Source organism: Temnothorax longispinosus, chromosome 10, assembly GCF_030848805.1.
Source record: "Temnothorax longispinosus isolate EJ_2023e chromosome 10, Tlon_JGU_v1, whole genome shotgun sequence".
Taxonomy (NCBI): Eukaryota; Metazoa; Arthropoda; class Insecta; order Hymenoptera; family Formicidae; genus Temnothorax; species Temnothorax longispinosus.
In genome coordinates this window covers 14,134,767-14,155,430 of record NC_092367.1, presented here as the reverse complement: position 1 = coordinate 14,155,430, position 20,664 = coordinate 14,134,767, and the positions used below count along the sequence as shown (strand labels likewise).

The 20,664-nt window shown below is 38.7% G+C and overlaps 3 protein-coding genes across 7 annotated transcripts; 2 read left to right on the top strand and 1 right to left on the bottom strand.

The window, feature by feature from the left end:
• The first annotated feature begins 129 nt into the window (after positions 1-129).
• Positions 130-15,350, top strand: LOC139820082 (proton-coupled zinc antiporter SLC30A2). Of its 5 annotated transcripts, none has more exons than XM_071790048.1 (8): positions 130-343; positions 11,828-12,015; positions 12,342-12,458; positions 12,585-12,733; positions 13,059-13,210; positions 13,568-13,775; positions 14,048-14,288; positions 14,627-15,350. In XM_071790048.1, the coding sequence occupies exons 1-8, from the start codon at positions 267-269 to the stop codon at positions 14,770-14,772; spliced, it is 1,278 nt and encodes a 425-aa protein (XP_071646149.1). In that variant the 5' UTR covers positions 130-266; the 3' UTR covers positions 14,773-15,350. The 5 variants fall into 5 exon arrangements, with proteins under 5 accessions (XP_071646149.1, XP_071646146.1, XP_071646148.1 ...); XM_071790045.1 differs by lacking the exon at positions 130-343 and adding an exon at positions 4,647-6,015; XM_071790047.1 differs by lacking the exon at positions 130-343 and adding an exon at positions 6,246-6,608.
• Positions 15,351-16,588: 1,238 nt separating this feature from the next.
• Positions 16,589-18,418, top strand: LOC139820083 (box C/D snoRNA protein 1). The gene is made up of 7 exons (XM_071790049.1): positions 16,589-16,722; positions 16,820-17,001; positions 17,081-17,172; positions 17,377-17,555; positions 17,636-17,830; positions 17,906-18,030; positions 18,103-18,418. Exons 1-7 carry the CDS (start codon positions 16,700-16,702, stop codon positions 18,306-18,308), a joined length of 1,002 nt encoding a protein of 333 aa, XP_071646150.1. The 5' UTR covers positions 16,589-16,699; the 3' UTR covers positions 18,309-18,418.
• Positions 18,333-20,519, bottom strand: Sec22 (vesicle-trafficking protein SEC22). The gene is made up of 5 exons (XM_071790050.1): positions 20,291-20,519; positions 19,958-20,067; positions 19,729-19,889; positions 19,510-19,656; positions 18,333-19,420 (listed from the first exon to the last, which is right to left on the bottom strand). The coding sequence occupies exons 1-5, from the start codon at positions 20,363-20,365 to the stop codon at positions 19,272-19,274; spliced, it is 642 nt and encodes a 213-aa protein (XP_071646151.1). The 5' UTR covers positions 20,366-20,519; the 3' UTR covers positions 18,333-19,271.
• Positions 20,520-20,664: the final 145 nt, after the last annotated feature.

Below are 20,664 nucleotides of genomic sequence, written 5' to 3'. Positions count from 1 at the left end.
GTCATCACTTTACACGCATCCCCCTTGTTCATAATATTTATGTAAGCAGTTCAGGAAGGAAAGAGAGAAAGAGAGAGAGAATTAGACCGCCACGCACTAATGACATCTCCCGACGCATAGTAACCCCGCGCTGTCGCAGATTTGCCTTGCCTTGCCTTGGCTGCGCGGTCGGCTTGGCGGTCGGCTTCTGTCAATTGTTCGATGCTCGCGTGTCCGTGTCGTTCGCGCTCCTCCTCGCCGACGGCCCGTCCAGAACATTTCACGACATGGAAAACAGTGGAGCTAAGTCCGCCAACATAGAATTTCTCACCGTCGTCGTGGAGCAAAATAACAGAGCCAACGAGTAAGTTTCACTTTGATAATATTTTGGTGATGCCAGGGATACGATTCGTTTTCGAATTTCTCATTTGATAGAATACGACACGTGTGTCTCCGTCGAGTTCGTCGTGTATTTGATGCGAAAAACGTGCATTTCTTATCTTTTAACGTATTTGGTAGTAAAATTGTTGCAATTTAAATAATCCGACATATGCAATTCAACCAATTGAAATAATTTAAAGCGATATGATGGTGTGAAAAAAGTAAAAATAGAAAATGAAGTAGAAGGAAAATGCTTAAATCAGCTTCTGAGTTTGGAAAATTACAAATTTATTTGACTAAATATTTGACAAAACACTCTAAACGTAGTGTTTTGTAAAATTATAGCATATAATAGAAATATTTACCTATTTTTTTCTGTTTTGTTGAAACTTTTGCATTAAATTGCGTCGCTTATTTATTACTTATTGGAATATATTACAATAGCATCAAATTATCGAGTATCGACCATTACCTTGACAGCGACAAAAAAATATAAAGTAATTTCGATCGATCGTCAGAAAGTTGCAGTAATAAATTTATGGCTACGGAGTAGGCAATTGTAATAGTAATACAATTCATCGAAAAATCTGAAATGGCGCATTAAATTATCAGGGACATGCCAATCATTAAAAGTTCTGCGACCATTTACGCTTTTTTATCGTCGATGGCGTTCGTACACGTAGTTTTTGATAGACAGACGGAGGTCATCCAATAATAGATATCATTATTTCTTTCTGTTTAACACCTCTGTGTATCGACCTTTTTTTCTCGCGATCCGAATCACGTTTCCGCGTAAACGTAAAAATCCAACCCCCAAGTATCCAATTGTTTTACGCGGAACCCTACCCCTCGTCTCGCGATATATGCCGCCGAAAGAGTTACAAAATATCATCGCGCTAGGTAATAGCCGGTAGTCCTGATCGAAACACCATTCGGCCACCGTGAAAATGGACTTCGGCTGCATCGTCGACGAGTAAATAAGTTAAAAAATTACTCTTGTTCTCGCTTTCAGATTATTTGCGATACGAGAAAAGGATCATTATTATCATTTCGATCAGATTTGCCAAGTTTTATTTTCACAAACGTTCAGATGTTCAGATGATTTAATTCGAAGTACTCCAATTTAGAGACGTATGTGATTTATAGAGTCCAAACGAATTTCCGTAATTGCATTGTGTTGATTTATGTGTTTTGTATCATGTTTAAGTGTAGCGATAGCAAGACCTAGTTTGTTAGAGATAATTTATAAGATCATTTATTCTCAGCTCCTCGCGCTTTGCTCGCGTTTTTCCGGGTATCTCATAACATTGTATTTGCGTTGCGCATCATCATTGATCAATGATGCACGATGCAAACTATGACAGTCGTGCACATGACCACCTTTAAAAAGAAGTGTGCACAATAGGTAGCATCTTTAATATTTCATCGCACGTTGGACGTTGGGAATAGCTGATTTTTTATGATGCATCGAGCATCGAGTGAACACGATTTTTGTCATATAACTAGAACTTAAAACTAGAGTACTGGACGAACGTTTTTGACATTGTTAAATTTATTTTAATTTAACTTATTATCATTCTTTATATTAATCTATTTTATTTTAACTATTATATAGCAGAGAGAGAAGAGAACACATAGATATTAATTGTGCTGTTTTTTTTCCGACTTACTTATCTTACTTTAAACTGTCTCTTCCGTACAATTTTATTAACAGTAAAAAAAATTATGACAAACGTACACGTGACTGCCAGCATTAAAAAAAAAACATGCGTAAGCATATCTGTAATATTTCATCGCACATTGGACGTTGAAAATAGCAGATTCTTTTACGCTGCCTCGAGTAAACATGACTACTTAGAACTTGATCCGTTTACTTGTTATTAAGATCTCAAAATCTTGAGTACTTGCAACTCGTGCGTTCGCGTAAAAGATTCGAGTCACACGGCGGTCTCGCGCTGCGCGTGTATTTGGCACGAGACACTATACCGTGTCTCTTGATTTTTGTCATATAAAACTTGAAACTAGACGAACGTTTTTGACATCGTTAATGATAAATTTGTTTCAATTTAACTTATTATCATTCTTTATACTAATCTGTTTTTGTAAATCTTTTATTTGAACTATTAACAAAGAGAGAAGAAAACACGTGTATATTGTACTATTTTCTTTCGACTTATTTATTTAACTGGACATCACAGACGCGCGCTTCGCGCGCGCTATTTAGCTTTAACATTATACTTTTACTATTACACTATTAACCCTTGATACATATTAATGCATCGTCTACAATGGCAGCAGGAGAATGCAGTAAGGCGTAAGCAGTAAGCTATTGACCAACCGCAGTGGATTATTCTTGAATTGTAAAAATCCCATTAGTCAATAACTTACTGCTTACGTCTTACTGCATACTACTGCTGCCATTGTAGACAACGCTTAAAACTGTCAAAATATGCGATAACAGATGCACACGAAGCCAGCGCAATGACAGAACTATCAGCATTGCGAAAAAATATCAACAATTAAATATATTTTTTATGAGCGGATTTTAAACTGTCCCTTTCGTAGCTGCTTTATTAAGGAGGGTGGTTGCTCAATTCAATTTGATAAGAATTAGTTCAAATTTATGGAGGATATTCGTCTATGGGAATCTATCGTCCATGCCAATTGTCTACATAGTTGTCGAGTAATTAATTATATTATTGAAGTTATACTCTTGTCTCTCTCTTATACACGGGCGACACAGCAAAAATATTATCTAACGGATCTAACCTGTAATGTAATTAACTCTCGAAAGCATATTAAAAATGATGAGAATTTAATGAAAATAGGTGCAAATAATTTTTTACATATATTTAGGAAGAACTTTCTCGAAGACTGAAATGATTCGTCTTTATAGTTATCAAGAAATTGTAAAAATAAAACAGAACCGCACATTTATTATTTCCACATTTCAACGTAAATAATAACGTATTTGAGTTTCAATTGTACAAACACTATAAACAACTCTTTTTAAACCTTAAGAAACAGCAATTGGATGCATTCCACATATTTATTTGCTAAAATTTGTTTATTTTACGCGACGAAAATCTAATCTATATGCTTTCCTGCTGCCCTGCAGCGGGACGTCAACCAACCTGCTTAACAATTTAAAAAAATCGACAGACATTATACACGGGACTATCGGCATTTAAAAAGAAATATGCGCGTAACAGGCAGGTATTTTTAATATTTTATCGCATATTGGATGTTGGGAATGGCTATCTGATTTTTATGCTGCATCGGATGAGCACAATTTTTGTCATAATATGACGAAAATTTAGTTATATTATAACTAAAACTAGAACATTATTGATATCGTTTTTGTTTTAATTTAGTTTATTATCATTCTTTATATTAATTTGTTTTATTTTAATTATTAGCAGAGAGAAAAAAAGAGAAAGAAGAAAATACGTAAATATTTATTGTTTTCTTCAGCATATTTATTTTATTTTAAACTGTTTCTTCCGCAGCTGCTTATAATTTAATATTCCAAAGAGCCAACTATATATTGTATACGATTGCACAGATACATGGCACAAGTTTAACAAGAAAAAGTATTTATTTTTCAAGAATGTTTGAAGCACTCCCCCCCAACTACATATTCGTGCATTTGTCGTATATTTTTCTCCGTGCAGTTACATCTCCTTCGAAAGTGTAAGACCTGTTCTTTTTACCTAAACTTCTCGTACAGTTCATCTTTTATCTTTTTCTCTCCAACGTGAAAAGAAAAAGAGAAAAGATGAACCGTGCGAGAAGTTCAGGTAAAAAGAACAGGTCTATTCGAGCTAACATTCCCACGTTCCTCGCCGGAATCTTTATCGTATTTTCACGATTCTTTCCGTCGCTTTCTTTATGATTTTACAAGCCACGATCATCGACAAAGATATTGCCGAGGTCTCGACATTTCTCCGAGGACAAATCGACCCTTGCTCGATCGTCGATCGAATCTTCGTCGAAATCTAACGCGATCGCGAGGAAGAATCGCCTCTCGATTACGAAATCCGTTTCCTCGCGCGATCGGCACGCGCCTCGTGCTTCTGCATCACGTGCGTCCGCTGTACCTCTATGGAAAGTTACGCGAACATAACCCGCGTGTTTATTTGCACCTTCGCCATTCGCTCAGTCTCGATCCGCGATCCACAACGTGATCGACGGCAGCACGTAAACTTTCGCTTAGACTCCTCGCTTCAACGGGACCTCGGGACCTCGGGATATTTCGCTACGATCGGTAAAGTCTTCAGGAGAGGAATCACATCGCTGATCTAAGGAATCCTTTTCCCTTTTCCATTTTTAAGTCGAAATCGACATTTCGCGTTGGACGCGGGAGCCGAGCGACTTTCGTAGAACGCTATCGGTCCCGCGCGTCTCATTCGAGACTCTCGAACGAGATACTGATAAGACGAATACTGCCGGGGCGTGATTACTGGCGAAGACACGCGGTGCGAGAGGGACAAGTGTCGATCGACTACGCGCTCGCCGATAAAATCGCGCGAATGACTCGCGCGACTATTAAATCCATTGCGGATGCAATAAACCGGATCCGGACTTGTGAAAGCACCTGTTGACACCAAAATGAACGTGCGGAGCTGTCGAACACAGCAGGACACGAGATATATCAGTGGTACCATCAAATGCAACAGGATGTTCCGAAGTTTCAGAGACTGACGCAACGTGCGATGAGACGGAATATCTCCGTCTAAAAAGCAATTAATTCGATCAGCCGGGTCGGAGAGCTTATTTGCTTTTTCCTCGACGATTTCTCTCCCAGACGAGTTCAAAGACACTTGACATTACGGGCTACGAAAAAACAGCCTGTGTACTTGGTGGACGTGTCGGGTGTGGGACGAAGGCTCTCGATTACGACGAGACATATCTTCTCCAAATGGAGATAGAAGAAATAGACGGAGACGGAGACAACAGATAGAAAGGGAGCGAGAGTCGACGTGCCAGCAAGTGGGGATTCCCGATAAAGACAGACCGACCGAGAGGAAAGGCAGAGGGACTGGGAAGGAAGAGTATTAAAAAAAAGAGAGGAAAGAGAGAGACAGAGAGAAAGAGAGAGAGAGGGAGAGAAAGGGAAGGAAGGAAGGAGAGCGCGGACACATGTGAGAGGGAAGAGAGAGGCCGATCGCTAATGTTAGATCTTTTATCTGTCGGACGAGCGGGCCCGCGGGCTGAACACGGGCCCTCTTTCCACCGAAAGAGCGGGGCTCCCTGTTCTTCATTCGACGAGTGACGGGTGCAGTCGATCCGCGTCCCTCCGGTCGTCCGGAGGACGACAGAGACAATCCCCGCATACACGACTATACGCTGAGATTACGGCACGCAACCAGTTGCCGCGCCTCCCGCCCCGTCCCCCGTCCGCCGCCTCCATCCGCGCTCCTCCGCTCCTCTCGGACGAGCGCGCCGCAATCTCTCGTCTTCCTCTTTTTTTCCCGGCGCTTGGCACTCGCCCGCGATTCGACAAAACCAAGGATCCGCTTGGACGGATCTCTCGTCCCAAGGAAGACTGGACACGGCGACGTCGCGCGATCGGCGGCCGACCGATTGCGAAGCTGGCTGGATCCGCGAGCGCTCCACCTCGGGAACGATCATGGATGACGAGAAGATCAAGCTGTGAGTTCCCATCGAGTTCTCAATCGTTGATCGCAGCAGGAGAATCCGCGCGGAATCCAGCGAGCGGAAAATTTCGCGAGATCGCGGAAACCTCCTCGCGGGGGGGAGACTGGTCGCCAATCTCTCCCGGATCGGTTCGCTCCACTTTGAGGGATGCATCTGTGACACGTCTCGATGCGCGTCCTCCGTGAATTTGTGACGAGCTCCGATTTCCGAAGAGAGATAACGATGTTACGTGAAAATAAAACGAGTGGTGTCTGGTGGAATCGGAAGTTGGAGTGTGCTGTTTCCTGAAAGATGGTATCGGGTCTTTCGGGAAAAATCGTTCATCTCCACCGGCTAATCTTCGCATCGCGCCGCGCGCGTCGAGCTTCCTCTCTTTTCGGAATAATATTTGCTACTAGCGCTAGGTATCATATTCTTGCTATCGAATTATATTGGCAGACGGAAGGTACGGGATAATCGTCGGCTGGTGGGATCGATTGGAAAATTAACCCTCGACGAGGGGAGTTGGAGAAATTACACGTCCGCAAGTAATGTCGTCAATCATCAACACCAACTCCAGGGTGATTCGCAGGCAATGCAGGCATCGTGTAAAATATTTTGGATAATTTGTGTATTTATATTCAAGGCCCAAGTTCCTCTGGAAAAGTATCGAGGCGCCAGGAGTTTTTCAATTATTAATTTCTATGAATTCACAACTTCGAGTTCCCTAGTAGCACAACTTTATTGTAGTAGTATTGGCTAACAATGCTTATCCAATTTTTATGTTGGGTATAGACTAATTTCTCATATTGGTAAAGTAGATAACTATATTGGTAAAGTAGACGATCTGTCTTTTTGAGCTAATATTAACAGTGCACTTGCATTTTATTAATAACCAGTATTAGCTTTTTATTGAGGAATATTCAAAAAGGCCAAGACATTCCGACAACCAATATTTAGCCAACGTGTTGCCGTCAGTGCGTATTGTGCTACTAGGGTTCTCATTTATGAACAAAAAAAGTATTGGATATTATGCGAAATATAAAACGTCGATGAGCAGTCTTGAAAGAATCCAGAATATCGCGGAATATTATCAAAATATTCTCACTGTTTGTTGACGGGGAACGGCGCGACTGCCGACTTTTGACATTCGCACACTCGTCGCGTCGTCACGACGAGAAAGCCTTTCCTCTTACGATTTCTCTTTCCTCGGGCAATGTCTCCGCGTGCGTTTAACGAGCTCGGAAAACTGAACTCGCTGATTGCCGAAATTATGCGGTACTTTTGCCGCGCCGCGCCGCGCCGCACCGCGCCGCGCATGCATTGTGGCACCGCGAGCAACAAGGCCGCGATTCCCCTTCACTTTGCCACGCGACAGTATCTCTAATGTGATAGCACGCGAGGACGTGCAACCAGTTTCGCGAGCGTTTAACAAAAACGTGCGTTTTCTTCCGATTGAATCGTCGCGCATAGCCGCCAGCACAGTTCTTGCGCCTGTAAAAATGACAAAACGTGTTTTTCCCGGACGTTTTTTTAATCGACTCCACGCATCTCGGTGCGTAGATGTAAGAATGTGCGAGTTTCCTCGTCTGGAGGAAACTCGCTTCTTATTATTTGTTGTACGTTAATTATATAAAATCATAGTCTTTTCGCGTACAACTTTGTTTTGCGAAAGTTTATTCCGAGAAATAAAATTCTAGAACGTAAAAAAGAATCATCTCGTTGCTTTCCGCTGACAACTTTCATCGAATTGGTTCTGTCGCTCCGTTTTCTGGGTATTCCCCGCCTCGGGTGTTCACGATGAATATCATTGAACTCGGATAAAATTGCGCCGGGGCATTATTTACGTAAATCGTAACTCCGAGGAACTACGTAATTACGTGGAGCTACTCGTGCGAGGATGATAAGAGGAGTGCACTCTCGCGTGATTCCCGGCTTCGGTTTTGTTCATCACACGGAGTATTTTCAGGCGAACGCCGCCGGAATAACGGGACCTATAGCTTCGAGCGACCTAAAAACATTGCCGTCGGTGTCCATGGACCTTCAAAAGCCTTGAAATACTTCGGCGTTGCCGAGATCTCTTTTTCTATACATATGCATTGGTAGTCCACGTAAAACGTGAATGGACCCACTGTCACACTTACATATTCGTAATTTCATTAAATAATTTTAAGATAACTTAATTGACGCTGTACACTGTACCAGCGATTGATCAACGATACGTTTGACATTTACACCTGACTCAAATAGTAAAATAATTATTTTTTTTTTTTATTATTTCGTATCTAGATATATTTTTGAAGTTATATCGAAGCTATATTTTCTTCAGCTATACTAAAGCTATATGTTCACGTTAAAAGACGTACATACGCAGTCCTTTTACGTGGACAGATATTTTTGGAGGCCTGTAACATGAAATATGAAAATTGTTAGCTTAATCGAGCTGCGTGATAAATGCCAGACGGAAATACGAGACAAATAATACGTGCAAATAATCTTGCTGGGCTATCCTCTTTAAAAGCTCGCTGCTAGATCGAATGTCGTTATGGAGAAGAACGACTATCAACGATCGTTTAAAGCACGATCGTTCGCGGTTGACTTCTTGGGTTTCTCTCTCGTTAGCGCATCGTACCTACGAAACCGCATACGCCACAAGTTTCTTTTTTCTCTTCTGCTTCTTCTTTTTATATATACTTGATTATCGGCCTGTCATGCTTTCCAGGGGTTAAGAACAACGAATCGTTAATTCACGATTGTTTAACCGAAACTGCTGTACGCAATTTTCGCGGCGCATAGGTAGGACTGGCTTTCTTTTACCTCCGCGGTAAATACCAATCCGTCTGTAATTACTAATCCATTTTGCCATCAACACCGTCAATTCTATGTTCGGCACACTGTTATCTCGCGTTAAATCGTAAGTGCCAAGTAGTGGCATTTGCGAAGTGGATAATTTTACAGCCGTTGTAACGATCACGTTTTATCGCGAGGGTAGGAAGGGTGCACTCGCGTGTATGCGATCGCGATCGTGCGATCCTGAAACGATCATAGGCGCCGCGATGCGCAAGGATCGACGCGCTTGTTCGAGTTTTCTTCCTGGAGTAATCAATCTAGGATATTACAAAAAAAGAATATCTCTTTTTTTAAGACAATATAACAATTATTTAAATGATATTAATATTAATACAATTAATATTTAATATTATCGATTCAGCTAACAACTTTATTTCCGTCAAAATTCTCGTTATTCGATACCCTTTCTTAGATTCTTCAGTACTAGTAAACGATTAGAGAACATGATTAGACTATTTCTATTAAGAAAGACACTGATATCTCCACAAGAATTCCAGTTATATCCAGCGATAGACTTTTTTCTACTAGAAGGCATGCGTCTCTTGTCGACGCCTATGGAAGTGGTTTTTTTTCTCTCTCTCTCTCGACGAGGCTCGACTGTTGTTCTCGTATTATCACAGTATAATTACTAAACACTGACATGGTGTCGGATAGCATGACGGCGGAGCGGCGGCGAGCGATCGTCGTCGGTTATTTTAATCCGCCGGTGCATCTGATTATTTAAGAGCACGTGACGAGATAATCCGCAGGCAACTCAACCGATCCGAAAACACATATAATCTGATACAGATAATTATAATGCAGATTGCCGTGGGTAAAGAGCGCATTTTGGCAATAAAATGACGATGACTTTCGAGAAGCGGTGAACTCTTCGCTTGTCTATTTTCCCCTCGATTTTCCCATTGCTGTTCGCTATTCGGTCGTTCAAATGACGATGAACGGGGAGTTTCCACAAAGTTGTGAAACCATTTGTCATTTTCTCTCTGGCGGGCGTAGGAGGTGAAGAGATAAGCGAGACCACGCGTGTATCGTAGACGAAAGGAAGTACACGCGAGATACGCATCGACGCGAGTCCTCGCGTTGTCCTCGCGTCTCATATCTTTGATATCGGCAAAAACCCACAAAGTCGTGGCCCATCGTCGAGCACCTTGACTCAGCGACGAAGGCCGTCACGAATCTCCGTGAATATCTGGTCACCGCTCCTAGCTGAAGGACAAATTCCCGAGGGTCGACCTTCTCTTTCCGCGCCGTACGCGGCCCCCCAAAAAGATTAAGGCTACGCGATAAAAAAATATATATAATAGGTGTAACTCGCGATGAGATGGAAATTATGAGCTTGATAGTTTAACGAGAGCCGCGACCAAACGTTTACAGTTTGCAGATAGAAATCCTTTGTTAAGTTTTCAATAATTATGTAAGTACATTTTTACATATTATATAATATGTGCATATACCTATATGTATATACATATAATATTATATAAATGTGTGTGTGTGTGTGTGTATATCATGATGTGACGTAAAAATGTTCCGGTGGAATTCAGACGCGGCTACATATCCAATTCTTTCGCACGTACATATAATGGCGTAAGCGCGCGATATCGCGAACCTTCATCTTCATCGATATTCTTCGATCGTGTGACTTTGCACACGGCATCATTGTCACCGTCATTGAATCAGTCACTGATTAGGGGAACGCAGAGGGAGAGCGCGTGTAACGAATGCGCATTTGCGCACGGCATCATCATTGATATCTGCTTGATAGATAATATAGCATTCTGCGGAAGGCGATAAGAACTGGTCACGTATTCGTGTATATAATGTATTACTGTTGTTAAAGCGTGTAATAATGTCAACAATACATATTATGCATACAATACGTTTCCGGCAGGCTCGTTACGAAATTGCTTACGCAATTAGAATGGAGTAGAAATACATGATTTTTTTGTATCCTCTATGTTGATACCTCTTCATTATTCTTACACATTCTCTTTACTTGCAAGTTTTTCTTCTTTCTTTTCTTAGAAATATTGATCATTCTATCAAGATTTGTATTTTTAAGAATATGAAGACTCTTATATGAATAATATTAATATTATTCTAAGAAATATTGATTTTTTAATATTATTAAGAAATATTCGCGTTTAAAAATAAAAAATAAGGCGAATAAGGCTTCTCTATCAAATAAGTGAAATAAAGATTCAAAGATATAGATTTTCAATAAATAATCGCAAAATTCTGGTGAAGAAATAAATTCTGTAAAAGTACGAATTTTATTTTTATTACATTAATTGACTTTATACCGAGTTTCTCGTTCCATAAATAGTTGTACCACTTCCTCTTATCACGTCGACCGATCAGACATGAATATCTCCGTACAGATCTTATCTAAGAAAGCTAAGAAGCAGAAGAGATAGCCGCAATTTTCGATATCGTGGTTTATTGATTGACAAACAAAAAATTATCGAAATTATTTCGACATCCCCAAAAAGTTCAACGAAATAAAACTAGCACGATAAATGAGACGCTTGACGAAACTAGATAATTTCTCAAAAGAAATGACTCTACAAAGACGCGTCATGTTTTTTCCTCGAATCGTCGGCAAGCCGCATGGATTAGTTCACTAATACGTAATCGCTTTCTTCCATTGCGCAACATAAGAAAGAGTGATCGCTGTGTGCGCCATTTACAATCGCGAAGAATAGAGAAAAGATACTAAATACCTTATATGTATAAGTAATTGTTATTTATAATTTATAAATAATAAATAATATCTATGAATATAATTATAATAAATTATAATAGGATTATAAATGATAATCGAAAGCGTAGCATTTCATTTTGCCTCAAAGTCGGCCGCGTTATAGTAAAGGATCTATAACAGCTAGCGAAGTTAGACATTCTTCTCTGTAAAAACAATTCTTTGTACCTTTACTTCAACTGTGTGAAGTAGAAATGGATTTATGATTGACTGCAGGTTCAAGGATAAGGCGATTTATGGCTATGGGACGAGCATACCGCCGAATAACAACGAGGATGAAGAAAGTGAGATGTCCCCGCGGAAGGTCATCTTCTGCGTTCACGGAAAATTGTCAGGTTGTTGTACGGTGGTGAAAGGCTCCGGCGACGAAAATGCATCCGCGGACTATCAACAAAATCCGACAAGTACGTTTTCCTCAGCAAGTATTTCATCGCGCATATTTGAGAAAATAAAGTAAAAATTATTCCAAAAATAGAAATAATAACGACAAACTCGACGACAAATTATTATAAGAATATTTGTCCAATTCTCTATCGGCGCGTTTCAAATTAATCGAAGAGACTAAGAAGGATAAAGAAACTGTGTTTCCACGTTATATTTGTATTATATTAAAATATCTAATTTTTGCATTAATCAAATAGCTCTAATTGACATTTGACGAAACTGACTTTTCGAACTCCTTTCCTTTTAAATAAACTGATGACATTCTTTTTATTACGATTATTTTTAGTGTCTCCGGAAGATCACTGTCACAGGGAGAGGAACGAGGAGATCGACAAGAAAGCCCGAAAAAAGTTGCTGATAGCCAGTGCGCTCTGCGTTATTTTCATGATAGCAGAAATCGTCGGTAATACAACAAAATACGTTATCTATGTAAACGAAAATACTTTGTAGAAGTTAAATTATGAGCGCGGGCACACCAGTTATCGTACATACACACAAATTTTCTTCTTATTTTTCTTCTCCTCTTCAGGCGGTGTATTATCGAACAGCTTGGCGATAGCGACCGATGCCGCACATTTGTTGACTGACTTCGCGTCTTTTATGATATCTCTCTTCTCCATCTGGGTCGCTGGTAGACCAGCCACCAGAAAAATGCCTTTTGGTTGGTATCGAGCGGAGGTGAGTACTTTTTTTTCACTCTCCTTCTGATATAGATATTGAGATAAACTAAATCGAGCGAAAAATTAAACGTTAAATCTTATCGACAAATAAAAATGTAATATAGTTAATTTAGATGCAGAAATTAGTGAAGTGTAACATAGAATAAATATTGCCTGAATGTGATTAAAAGCCGTTTCAAATTAATTTCGAACTGTTCGCGGTATATATTGTACTACAAAAAAAAGTTAATACACATGCGGAAATTTTCTTGTAAATTATCTTGTAAAACATTAGAAATATTACAAATTGATGGAAATTGATAAATTTTTATACGCTGTTTTAGGTCATCGGAGCATTGACTTCAGTTTTGTTAATATGGGTGGTCACTGGCATCTTATTCTACCTCGCGATAGAGAGAATCATCCACAAGGACTTCGTGTTGGACGCCACGGTGATGCTGATCACGTCGGCGGTTGGTGTTGCGGTAAATCTAGTGTTAGTGATATCATTAACGACAATATTTATTTAATCTTCTGCGCGACCCAACGGCGATTCATGCATGGCTACGCGATACCATGCACGATTGTTCACGAAGTTCTTATAGCAATGGGAATTAGAATGTGCATAACGTAACATTAATCGAGTATTCCTTCGTTGTGCAATTCGAACGATAACGATACGAATTACGGCAATTTGAATGTGAGAAATTAATGAGAAATCGTTGAGAATTAATCGAATTAAATGGCCTGATAAAATATTTAGCAGAAATCGGTTGCAACAAAATTTCCGAAATTAGACTCGCATCTTTAATTGCTTTAGAGATAACGCACCGTGTATAATTTGGCATTGCAGAATGGGCCTGTCATTGCATCAGCATGGCCATAGTCACGGCGGGCATAGCCACGATAGAGGCAGCGACGTGGAAAGTGAGCTTGATGGTGATCTCAAAGGGGAGCATCAGAAAAGGAACATCAACGTGCGGGCCGCCTTCATCCACGTTTTGGGTGATTTTATTCAGAGCATAGGAGTATTTATCGCCGCATTAGTCATTTACTTTAAGGTATCTTCAAACTTTCGTCAGTAGTTTATCAATGTATTTACCAATGTATATATATATTTATGTCATGACGTATGGATCAAAGATAAAGTTTCGGAAAGTTTTTCGTTCTTGGGCTTTTTATATCTTTTATATCGAGATCGAGTCACACGTTTGTCCTTTATTTATTTTACCCTCGAGAAATTTCGTAACATTTTTGTAATTCAACAGATAGAGGCTTATCTATCGACGACACGATTTCAAGGCACGATTCTAATGATCGGCTTATGTTTCAGCCAAGTTGGAACATAGTGGATCCAATATGTACATTCCTCTTCTCCGTATTAGTTATCCTCACTACGGTGGCGATTATTAAGGACGTAGTTAACGTCCTGATGGAAGGTATTCCCAAGGGTTTCGAGTATTCCCAAGTGGAGAACACCTTTATGCAAATAGATGGAGTCGTTAAGGTGCACAATCTTAGAATCTGGGCGCTCTCGCTCGACAAGACCGCTCTGTCGGCGCATCTTGCTATAAGTACGTACGTCCAAAAATACAATCCGACACGTGTACTTCTTATTTATGCATTTTAGTTATGGAACCTAAAGCTGAAGTCCTGAAATAACGTATTATGCCGTCACAAAGCGCGCTTAAAGCTCATATTTTTAGATTCTCAAATTCCCGCACTAATAATAGATCCTTTAGCAGCACTATAAATCTCTATATTCCTCGATTTGGAACTTTATAAAATCTTGCATCTTATCGTTCATCTCTGGACTCTTATAATAAATTGTATCATCACAAAATCGCGCATTTTGCTTCTATCGTCTATCATATTTATTTTCTTTCATTATAAATAACGTCTTTATTCGCAGAACCTGGAGCGAGTCCCCAGAACATCTTGCGAACCGCCACGCGGAATATCCACGACAAATACAAGTTCTTCGAGATGACGTTGCAGATAGAGGAATTCAACGAGCGAATGGAGAACTGCAAGCAGTGTAAAGCGCTGTCGCAATAAAGCCACCGTTTTTTATTGTACTTATGCGTGTCCCAGTCGCGATATAAGGGACGCGATGTGCAACGAAGATAATTTTAGATTAGAAGTCTCGTGACCGTCACGAGATCGTCACGCTTCGCCGAATGAAGCCGATGTAACTGCTTTCATTCGCGAAAGCCGCGTATGCATCATTACAGAACTCTTGTTATACTTTTTTCCTTTCTTTTTTTTTTAATTTCGTGAAGATACGAGCAGTCATTGTCACTCGTACAACGCGCGATGTGTTTATTGTGATTAGTTCAATTGTTATTCCATCATAAGATAAATTATAATTAGTTTCGCAAATAAACGAAGTTGTATATCGTTAATGAATGCAATTACGACAAGCATTGTGTTTCTCGAATTGATTCCGTACTAATAAGTATTTTAATCAATTCCAAGTTAAAGATTGTAATTAATATTATATATTTTTAAGAGTGACCCGTAAGTGTTTCAGTAAAAGTTACCAGTCTACCAGATATTCTAAAAGAAATATTGTATATATGCACAGAAAAGAGAAGAAGAGAACAAATAATGAATAAAAATTATTTTCAGCTCAATGAACTCGAGACAATTTGTTATAATTTAAGCATTCACATTGCAAGCTTAGTCGTTGCAGGATACAAGTTATTATCGTATCTATAATACAGTGGATACAGTGTAAACAATTATTTTCTAATTAACTCAATTAATAAAAGAAATTTTTCGTATATAATTATATGTATATAAAATATGTCCATAAATGTTGTTTCTTTTGTATAATCTGTGTTTATAAAGAAAAATTGAAAAATAATTAAAAGACTAACTTTGCATTCTTTTTTTAATAAAAAAATGAAGTTTAAGGAAATGAGAAAAAATTGCCCAATGTAATTCCATATCAACAACAATTTTACTTTTTGTAAAAAAAAAATGCAAGTTATTTATACATATAATTATTTTTCCATTATTCTTCTAATCATTTTTCTTATATATACGAACAGAGATTATAGAAGAGAAAGAAAATATATGTATATGGATATATTTTATATAATTATGTATGAAACATTTTTTCTCGGATAAGTGTTTAATCTCTTTCCGAAATCATGTATTACGTTATTTTAAACTTAATTGTTACTATCTATTCACTAGAAACTTTTTCTATTTCACTTGTATGCGTACATTATTTTCTTTAATATGATATTTAAGAAAATTTATTTAATTGTAAATACAAAGCGTATATAAGTGTGCATGTCCTAAAATTACTAAATATATATTTTTTAATCTTTCTGGGTAAATCTAGAGATGATTTTTTTTCATAAAGAAGGATAATAAAGAATATATCGCATTTTCTCGATTTTATTTTCAATTGCAACAATATACATGTATATTCTTGTAATTATATGTTTTAAATACCACGAAAGTTTATTTGAAATTGATTTATTTAATGTGCAAAATGTCCATATACAACAATGTAATTCCATATCAACAACAATCGCGTAATCGCCAAGTATTCTGGAACATGATCAGTTTTTATTATTATTATATATTTTATTAGATCAATAAAAATAACAAGTAATAAAAATATATTACGAATCAACGGTTTGCACCACTAGACGCGCTCATTTCTCGCCTAACGTTCGCTCGAGTGCGGACAAGTGTTATTTTGTCAACATCGGAGGTAAACGCGCTTTCAATCTTTCAAAACAAACAGATATATTTATTTAAAAAAAAAACGGCCTTTACGAAAAATATCAAACTGTATCATATACGAATACGAAAGAGGAATAATACAAATCTGGCTAATTATTAACACAAATTAACAATTGATTGCTAGGCTAGCGGAGTATCGGCAGAACGCAGCCAATCATACACACACATGCACGCGCGCGCAAAAACACACAGAAGCAAATAAACCTAACCTAAAAGCAAGATGGAGCAACCCACGAGGACCAAGTAAGTGTAGGAATGTCTGATGTTCATATAAATGTAAAGATCGAGTAAATCTCTCGCGATGATTAATTTACTCCTTTTATTTTACTCTTTTTTACAGACTGGAGGATTGCGAGGTATGCGCCGCAGCTAAGGCACGGTACACCTGTCCGAAATGCGAGGTTAGAACCTGCTCTGTCGCGTGCGTGAACGTCCACAAGAAGGAACTGGAGTGCGACGGGATCCGGGACAAGACCAAGTTCATCCCCCTCAATTCGTTCACCGATCTAGATTTATTGAGCGGTAAGAAACAGAGTCCTTTTTTTAGATTATTTAAATTGCTTAAAACGTCTCGAGGCTTTGACCGTTTCACATTTTGCAGATTATCGCTTCCTCGAGCAAGTTGACAGAACGGTTGATACAAAGAAGCGAAATCCGGAGATAAGGTTCACGCGTCAAGCTAATCTACCAGTGGTAAGATATCCATTATCTCCTCTCGTTTTTTATTTATACTGTCATTTTTTTTTAAGTACAGCAAAGTCTGTTTTATTTAGCTAAACTTCTGGCACAGTTCATCTTTTCTGATTTTCTCTCCAGTGTGAAAAGAAAAAGAGGAAAGATGAGCCATGCAAGAAGTTCGGCTAAGAAGAACAGGCCTACAATGTTGCTTTCTTTCAGCACCTACATAAATTGAGATGCGCTGCAGGCTACAGAAAGATATCGCTGTTATTTATGCCGCAGCTCTTCAGTCGGCACAAGGAAAACACTACGTATCTTAATTGGAAGACCAATGAGCTATTCTGGCGTTTGGAATGGATTTTCCCACAGGCTGAAAATATTAAGTGCACGGTGGACAGGTATGGACGAATGCATGTCATGTCTGAAAGCCTAGACTTTTAGCAATGAACAGCAACTCACATTATTACCTTTATTACAGAACTCTAGACAGCATAAGATTATCAACATTGGTGGAACAGGTTTTAGATCCGGTCTCTTCGACAGATGAGACTGATATTGAACGATTGAATACAAAACTGGTTTTAGCTGATAAACTGCAATTTTATAGAGCAGCTGGGTTAAGTAATATTAAAGTGCTCTTGAAAGCCGAGAAAATAAAGAAGGCAAACTCTAGGTAAACCAATATATATTTTTTTACTTTTTCTAATTTTGAAGTACTCGGCTAATTGTAATCGATTACTCTTTCCAGGTTTTACGATTTGGATCTTACGCTCACGTTGAGAGAAAATTTGGAGAATAAAACTATAGTAGAGTTTCCGACATTGCATGTCGTTATGAAGGATCACTCGAATATGTACGAGATTATAGACACTGGTAAATATTATCCGTTATAAGCATCATCGATATATTATTATAGATCTATACATCATGTCTATTATTATCCAGATGAAGAAACGAGTGACACGGAGTGTACGAGTTACGGAGCGAAGAGAAGATACAATAATGATAATGGGCATGACAAAAAAAATAAGCCGATAAATTATTTCTTCAATGATCTCTCGGATTCTGATGATGAGAAGACGGACGTCAAATTTAAAAGAAAGAAACAGTCGCTTGATATACCGAATTACGAAGACTTGATAAAAATGTGAAAATTACGTTCATTGTTATAAATATTTAATTATGTGTGGATATATTTTATTGTAAATACATCACCGTTATTTTAATACAGAAGAAATACATACAAATATAGTAACATTAATGACGCGTATGGCCATCTATAATACATTTTTTTTTTCTTAATTGGTTCCTTTTCTGCTGATATATATACCTCCACCTGCGCACCACCCAAAAGTACAACTCAAAAATAATGAAAACATTTTCGTAAACTTATACTAACTCGGGACTTCACAGAGGATCACACAAACTGTATAATTTAACAGACGTAGGAATGATAAATACAATAATTTTTTTTTTATAAAAATTCGTAACGCAATAATAAAAATCCGTCTCTGCTCCTCATTTGTGAAATTTCTTTCTATTCTAGTTCATAATTTAGAGGCAGTTTATTTTTCACCGCCAACAAACTTCCGAAATAAGTTATATTACACGATTTGCTACAATATATTTTTAAAACGGTAGCACATTATATCGTTTTCTTTTTTTACGTAGAGATTACTAGATCTTTTACGCAAGATTATGAAAATGACTCAACGGAAATGTGATAAAAACTGTATACCTATTAACTTCTATATAAGAAATTTAGTGTTTGTCTTTGAATAGTGCTAAAAAAATCGTCAAATATCTTGCTATATAATTATATACTATTCTGTTATAAACATAATTTTTACATAACCAGTTTGAGTATATGTGTGCATATATATATATATATATATATATATATATATATATATATATATATATATATATATATATATATTGTTTTTATTTTGTACGTAAAATTTTTAATTTCCTCTTCTATAAATATAAATGGTGGTTGTAGTCGCAAACACTCCATAAATATAGGCGAGTTGAATGAAAATATATATTCTACCCTTGGAAATGGAATACCTTTGACGCGTATTATCGAAATTTTTTCTACTCACGTTGCTTAACTAAAGAACGAAGAAATATAACAGGAAGATCACAAATGCAACAAGACCGGCAACAGCTTTTATGTACATTGATTTACTGTTCAGATGTTTCGCGTCTTTTTTATACTTCTGCGACAGCATAGACAAGTTTTGCGTCTTTGTATCCAATTCTGCAAGATGCAATTAATATATTAGTACGCGCAGATATCTACGATTTACGTTTTTGGCTCTTCAGGCAAACGGAACAGCTCCACATTACCTGAGAGTACGGTACCCCTCTGTAGAACATCGTCAATATTTTGCACCATGATTCTTTGCACGTCCTGCAACTGGGTGTTAAGTGTGTTCAAATTCCTACGAGATCTACTGTCCGTGAAGATCTTCTTGGCTTTCTGAATATATGTATCTGAGAAAAGAAGAACATGAAGCTGATGCAATATATTCAAGACATTAACGTTCACAGTCATTAATGGCTTACCGAATTCGATAAAGGTATAAGGCCTGGTCACTGTATTTACACGTTTACCATACTGAGCATGAAACTCCTGCGCTATGTCTTCCAAGTAGCTGTAAGCTATGCGCGTACTGTAATTCCTTTCGCATAACACCAGGTAACACACTTCATTCTCGATTAAATAACTGCAAAGAAGGTACGATATAAAACAGGTTTTAAAACACATAGGTCAAGTTTGCCGATCGTCGCTTACTGGAAAAGATACGGTCCGGTTTCGAGGGTACACCTCGCCGGAGACTGTGAACCCAGCTTTCTGAACAGCATCTTCGCCTGATTCTGATACTCCACGATATTCTTACCGTCCTGCGACACAAAATAGAACACGATCAGCTCACATACGTCAGTAAAACATGGATAAACGGGCAAAATTTCGATCCAAAGATCTCAACTTTCTAATTTAGCAAATGAATTTCAGGATCCCTTCTCCTCTTTGGAAACAAGGACTTCCGTGGATGCGTCGAGATAATTACAGAGGTAAAAAGTGCGATGCCTGAGAAGTGACGTTTCACCGTGGCACATTTCTAACCTGCTCGTTGTCCTGCATGGTGGCCGCCAGCGGCAGGCCATCCGCCACCCTTGCGATTATCGTGAACAGGACCATCCTACCGGACTACCTACTACAGAAGAGCGATGTTCGCCGATCTCCGTCTGGAAAAACGACCGAGGAGAAGATTTCAATCGCACATTCGTGTCGTCGCGCCGCTCCACGATCTCAACATCCGCAAGCTATTCGCGCGTATGGGCCGATGGCGATGTGGCCGTGGCCGCCGCCGCCGCGCGTCCACTCCCACTCTCGTCTCTCGGTCCACCACGTCAGTCGTCCGGTCGGTCCATGCGCACTGCGCCGCTCGGCCGACGACGATCGCTTATCCGTCGAGCGGGCGAACGGCCGACCCGACG

Excerpts from the sequence above, each read along its gene's own strand:
- LOC139820082 (XM_071790048.1), top strand. The coding sequence starts at position 267 with ATGGAAAACAGTGGAGCTAAGTCCGCCAACATAGAATTTCTCACCGTC. Across the intron at positions 344-11,827 it reads CAAAATAACAGAGCCAACGA|GTTCAAGGATAAGGCGATTT; the intron begins GTAAGTTTCACT and ends GATTGACTGCAG. Across the intron at positions 12,016-12,341 it reads CTATCAACAAAATCCGACAA|TGTCTCCGGAAGATCACTGT; the intron begins GTACGTTTTCCT and ends GATTATTTTTAG.
- LOC139820083 (XM_071790049.1), top strand. The coding sequence starts at position 16,700 with ATGGAGCAACCCACGAGGACCAA. Across the intron at positions 16,723-16,819 it reads GAGCAACCCACGAGGACCAA|ACTGGAGGATTGCGAGGTAT; the intron begins GTAAGTGTAGGA and ends TCTTTTTTACAG. Across the intron at positions 17,002-17,080 it reads CGATCTAGATTTATTGAGCG|ATTATCGCTTCCTCGAGCAA; the intron begins GTAAGAAACAGA and ends CACATTTTGCAG.
- Sec22 (XM_071790050.1), bottom strand. The coding sequence starts at position 20,365 with ATGGTCCTGTTCACGATAATCGCAAGGGTGGCGGATGGCCTGCCGCTG. Across the intron at positions 20,068-20,290 it reads CCATGCAGGACAACGAGCAG|GACGGTAAGAATATCGTGGA; the intron begins GTTAGAAATGTG and ends TTTGTGTCGCAG. Across the intron at positions 19,657-19,728 it reads TTATACCTTTATCGAATTCG|ATACATATATTCAGAAAGCC; the intron begins GTAAGCCATTAA and ends TTCTTTTCTCAG.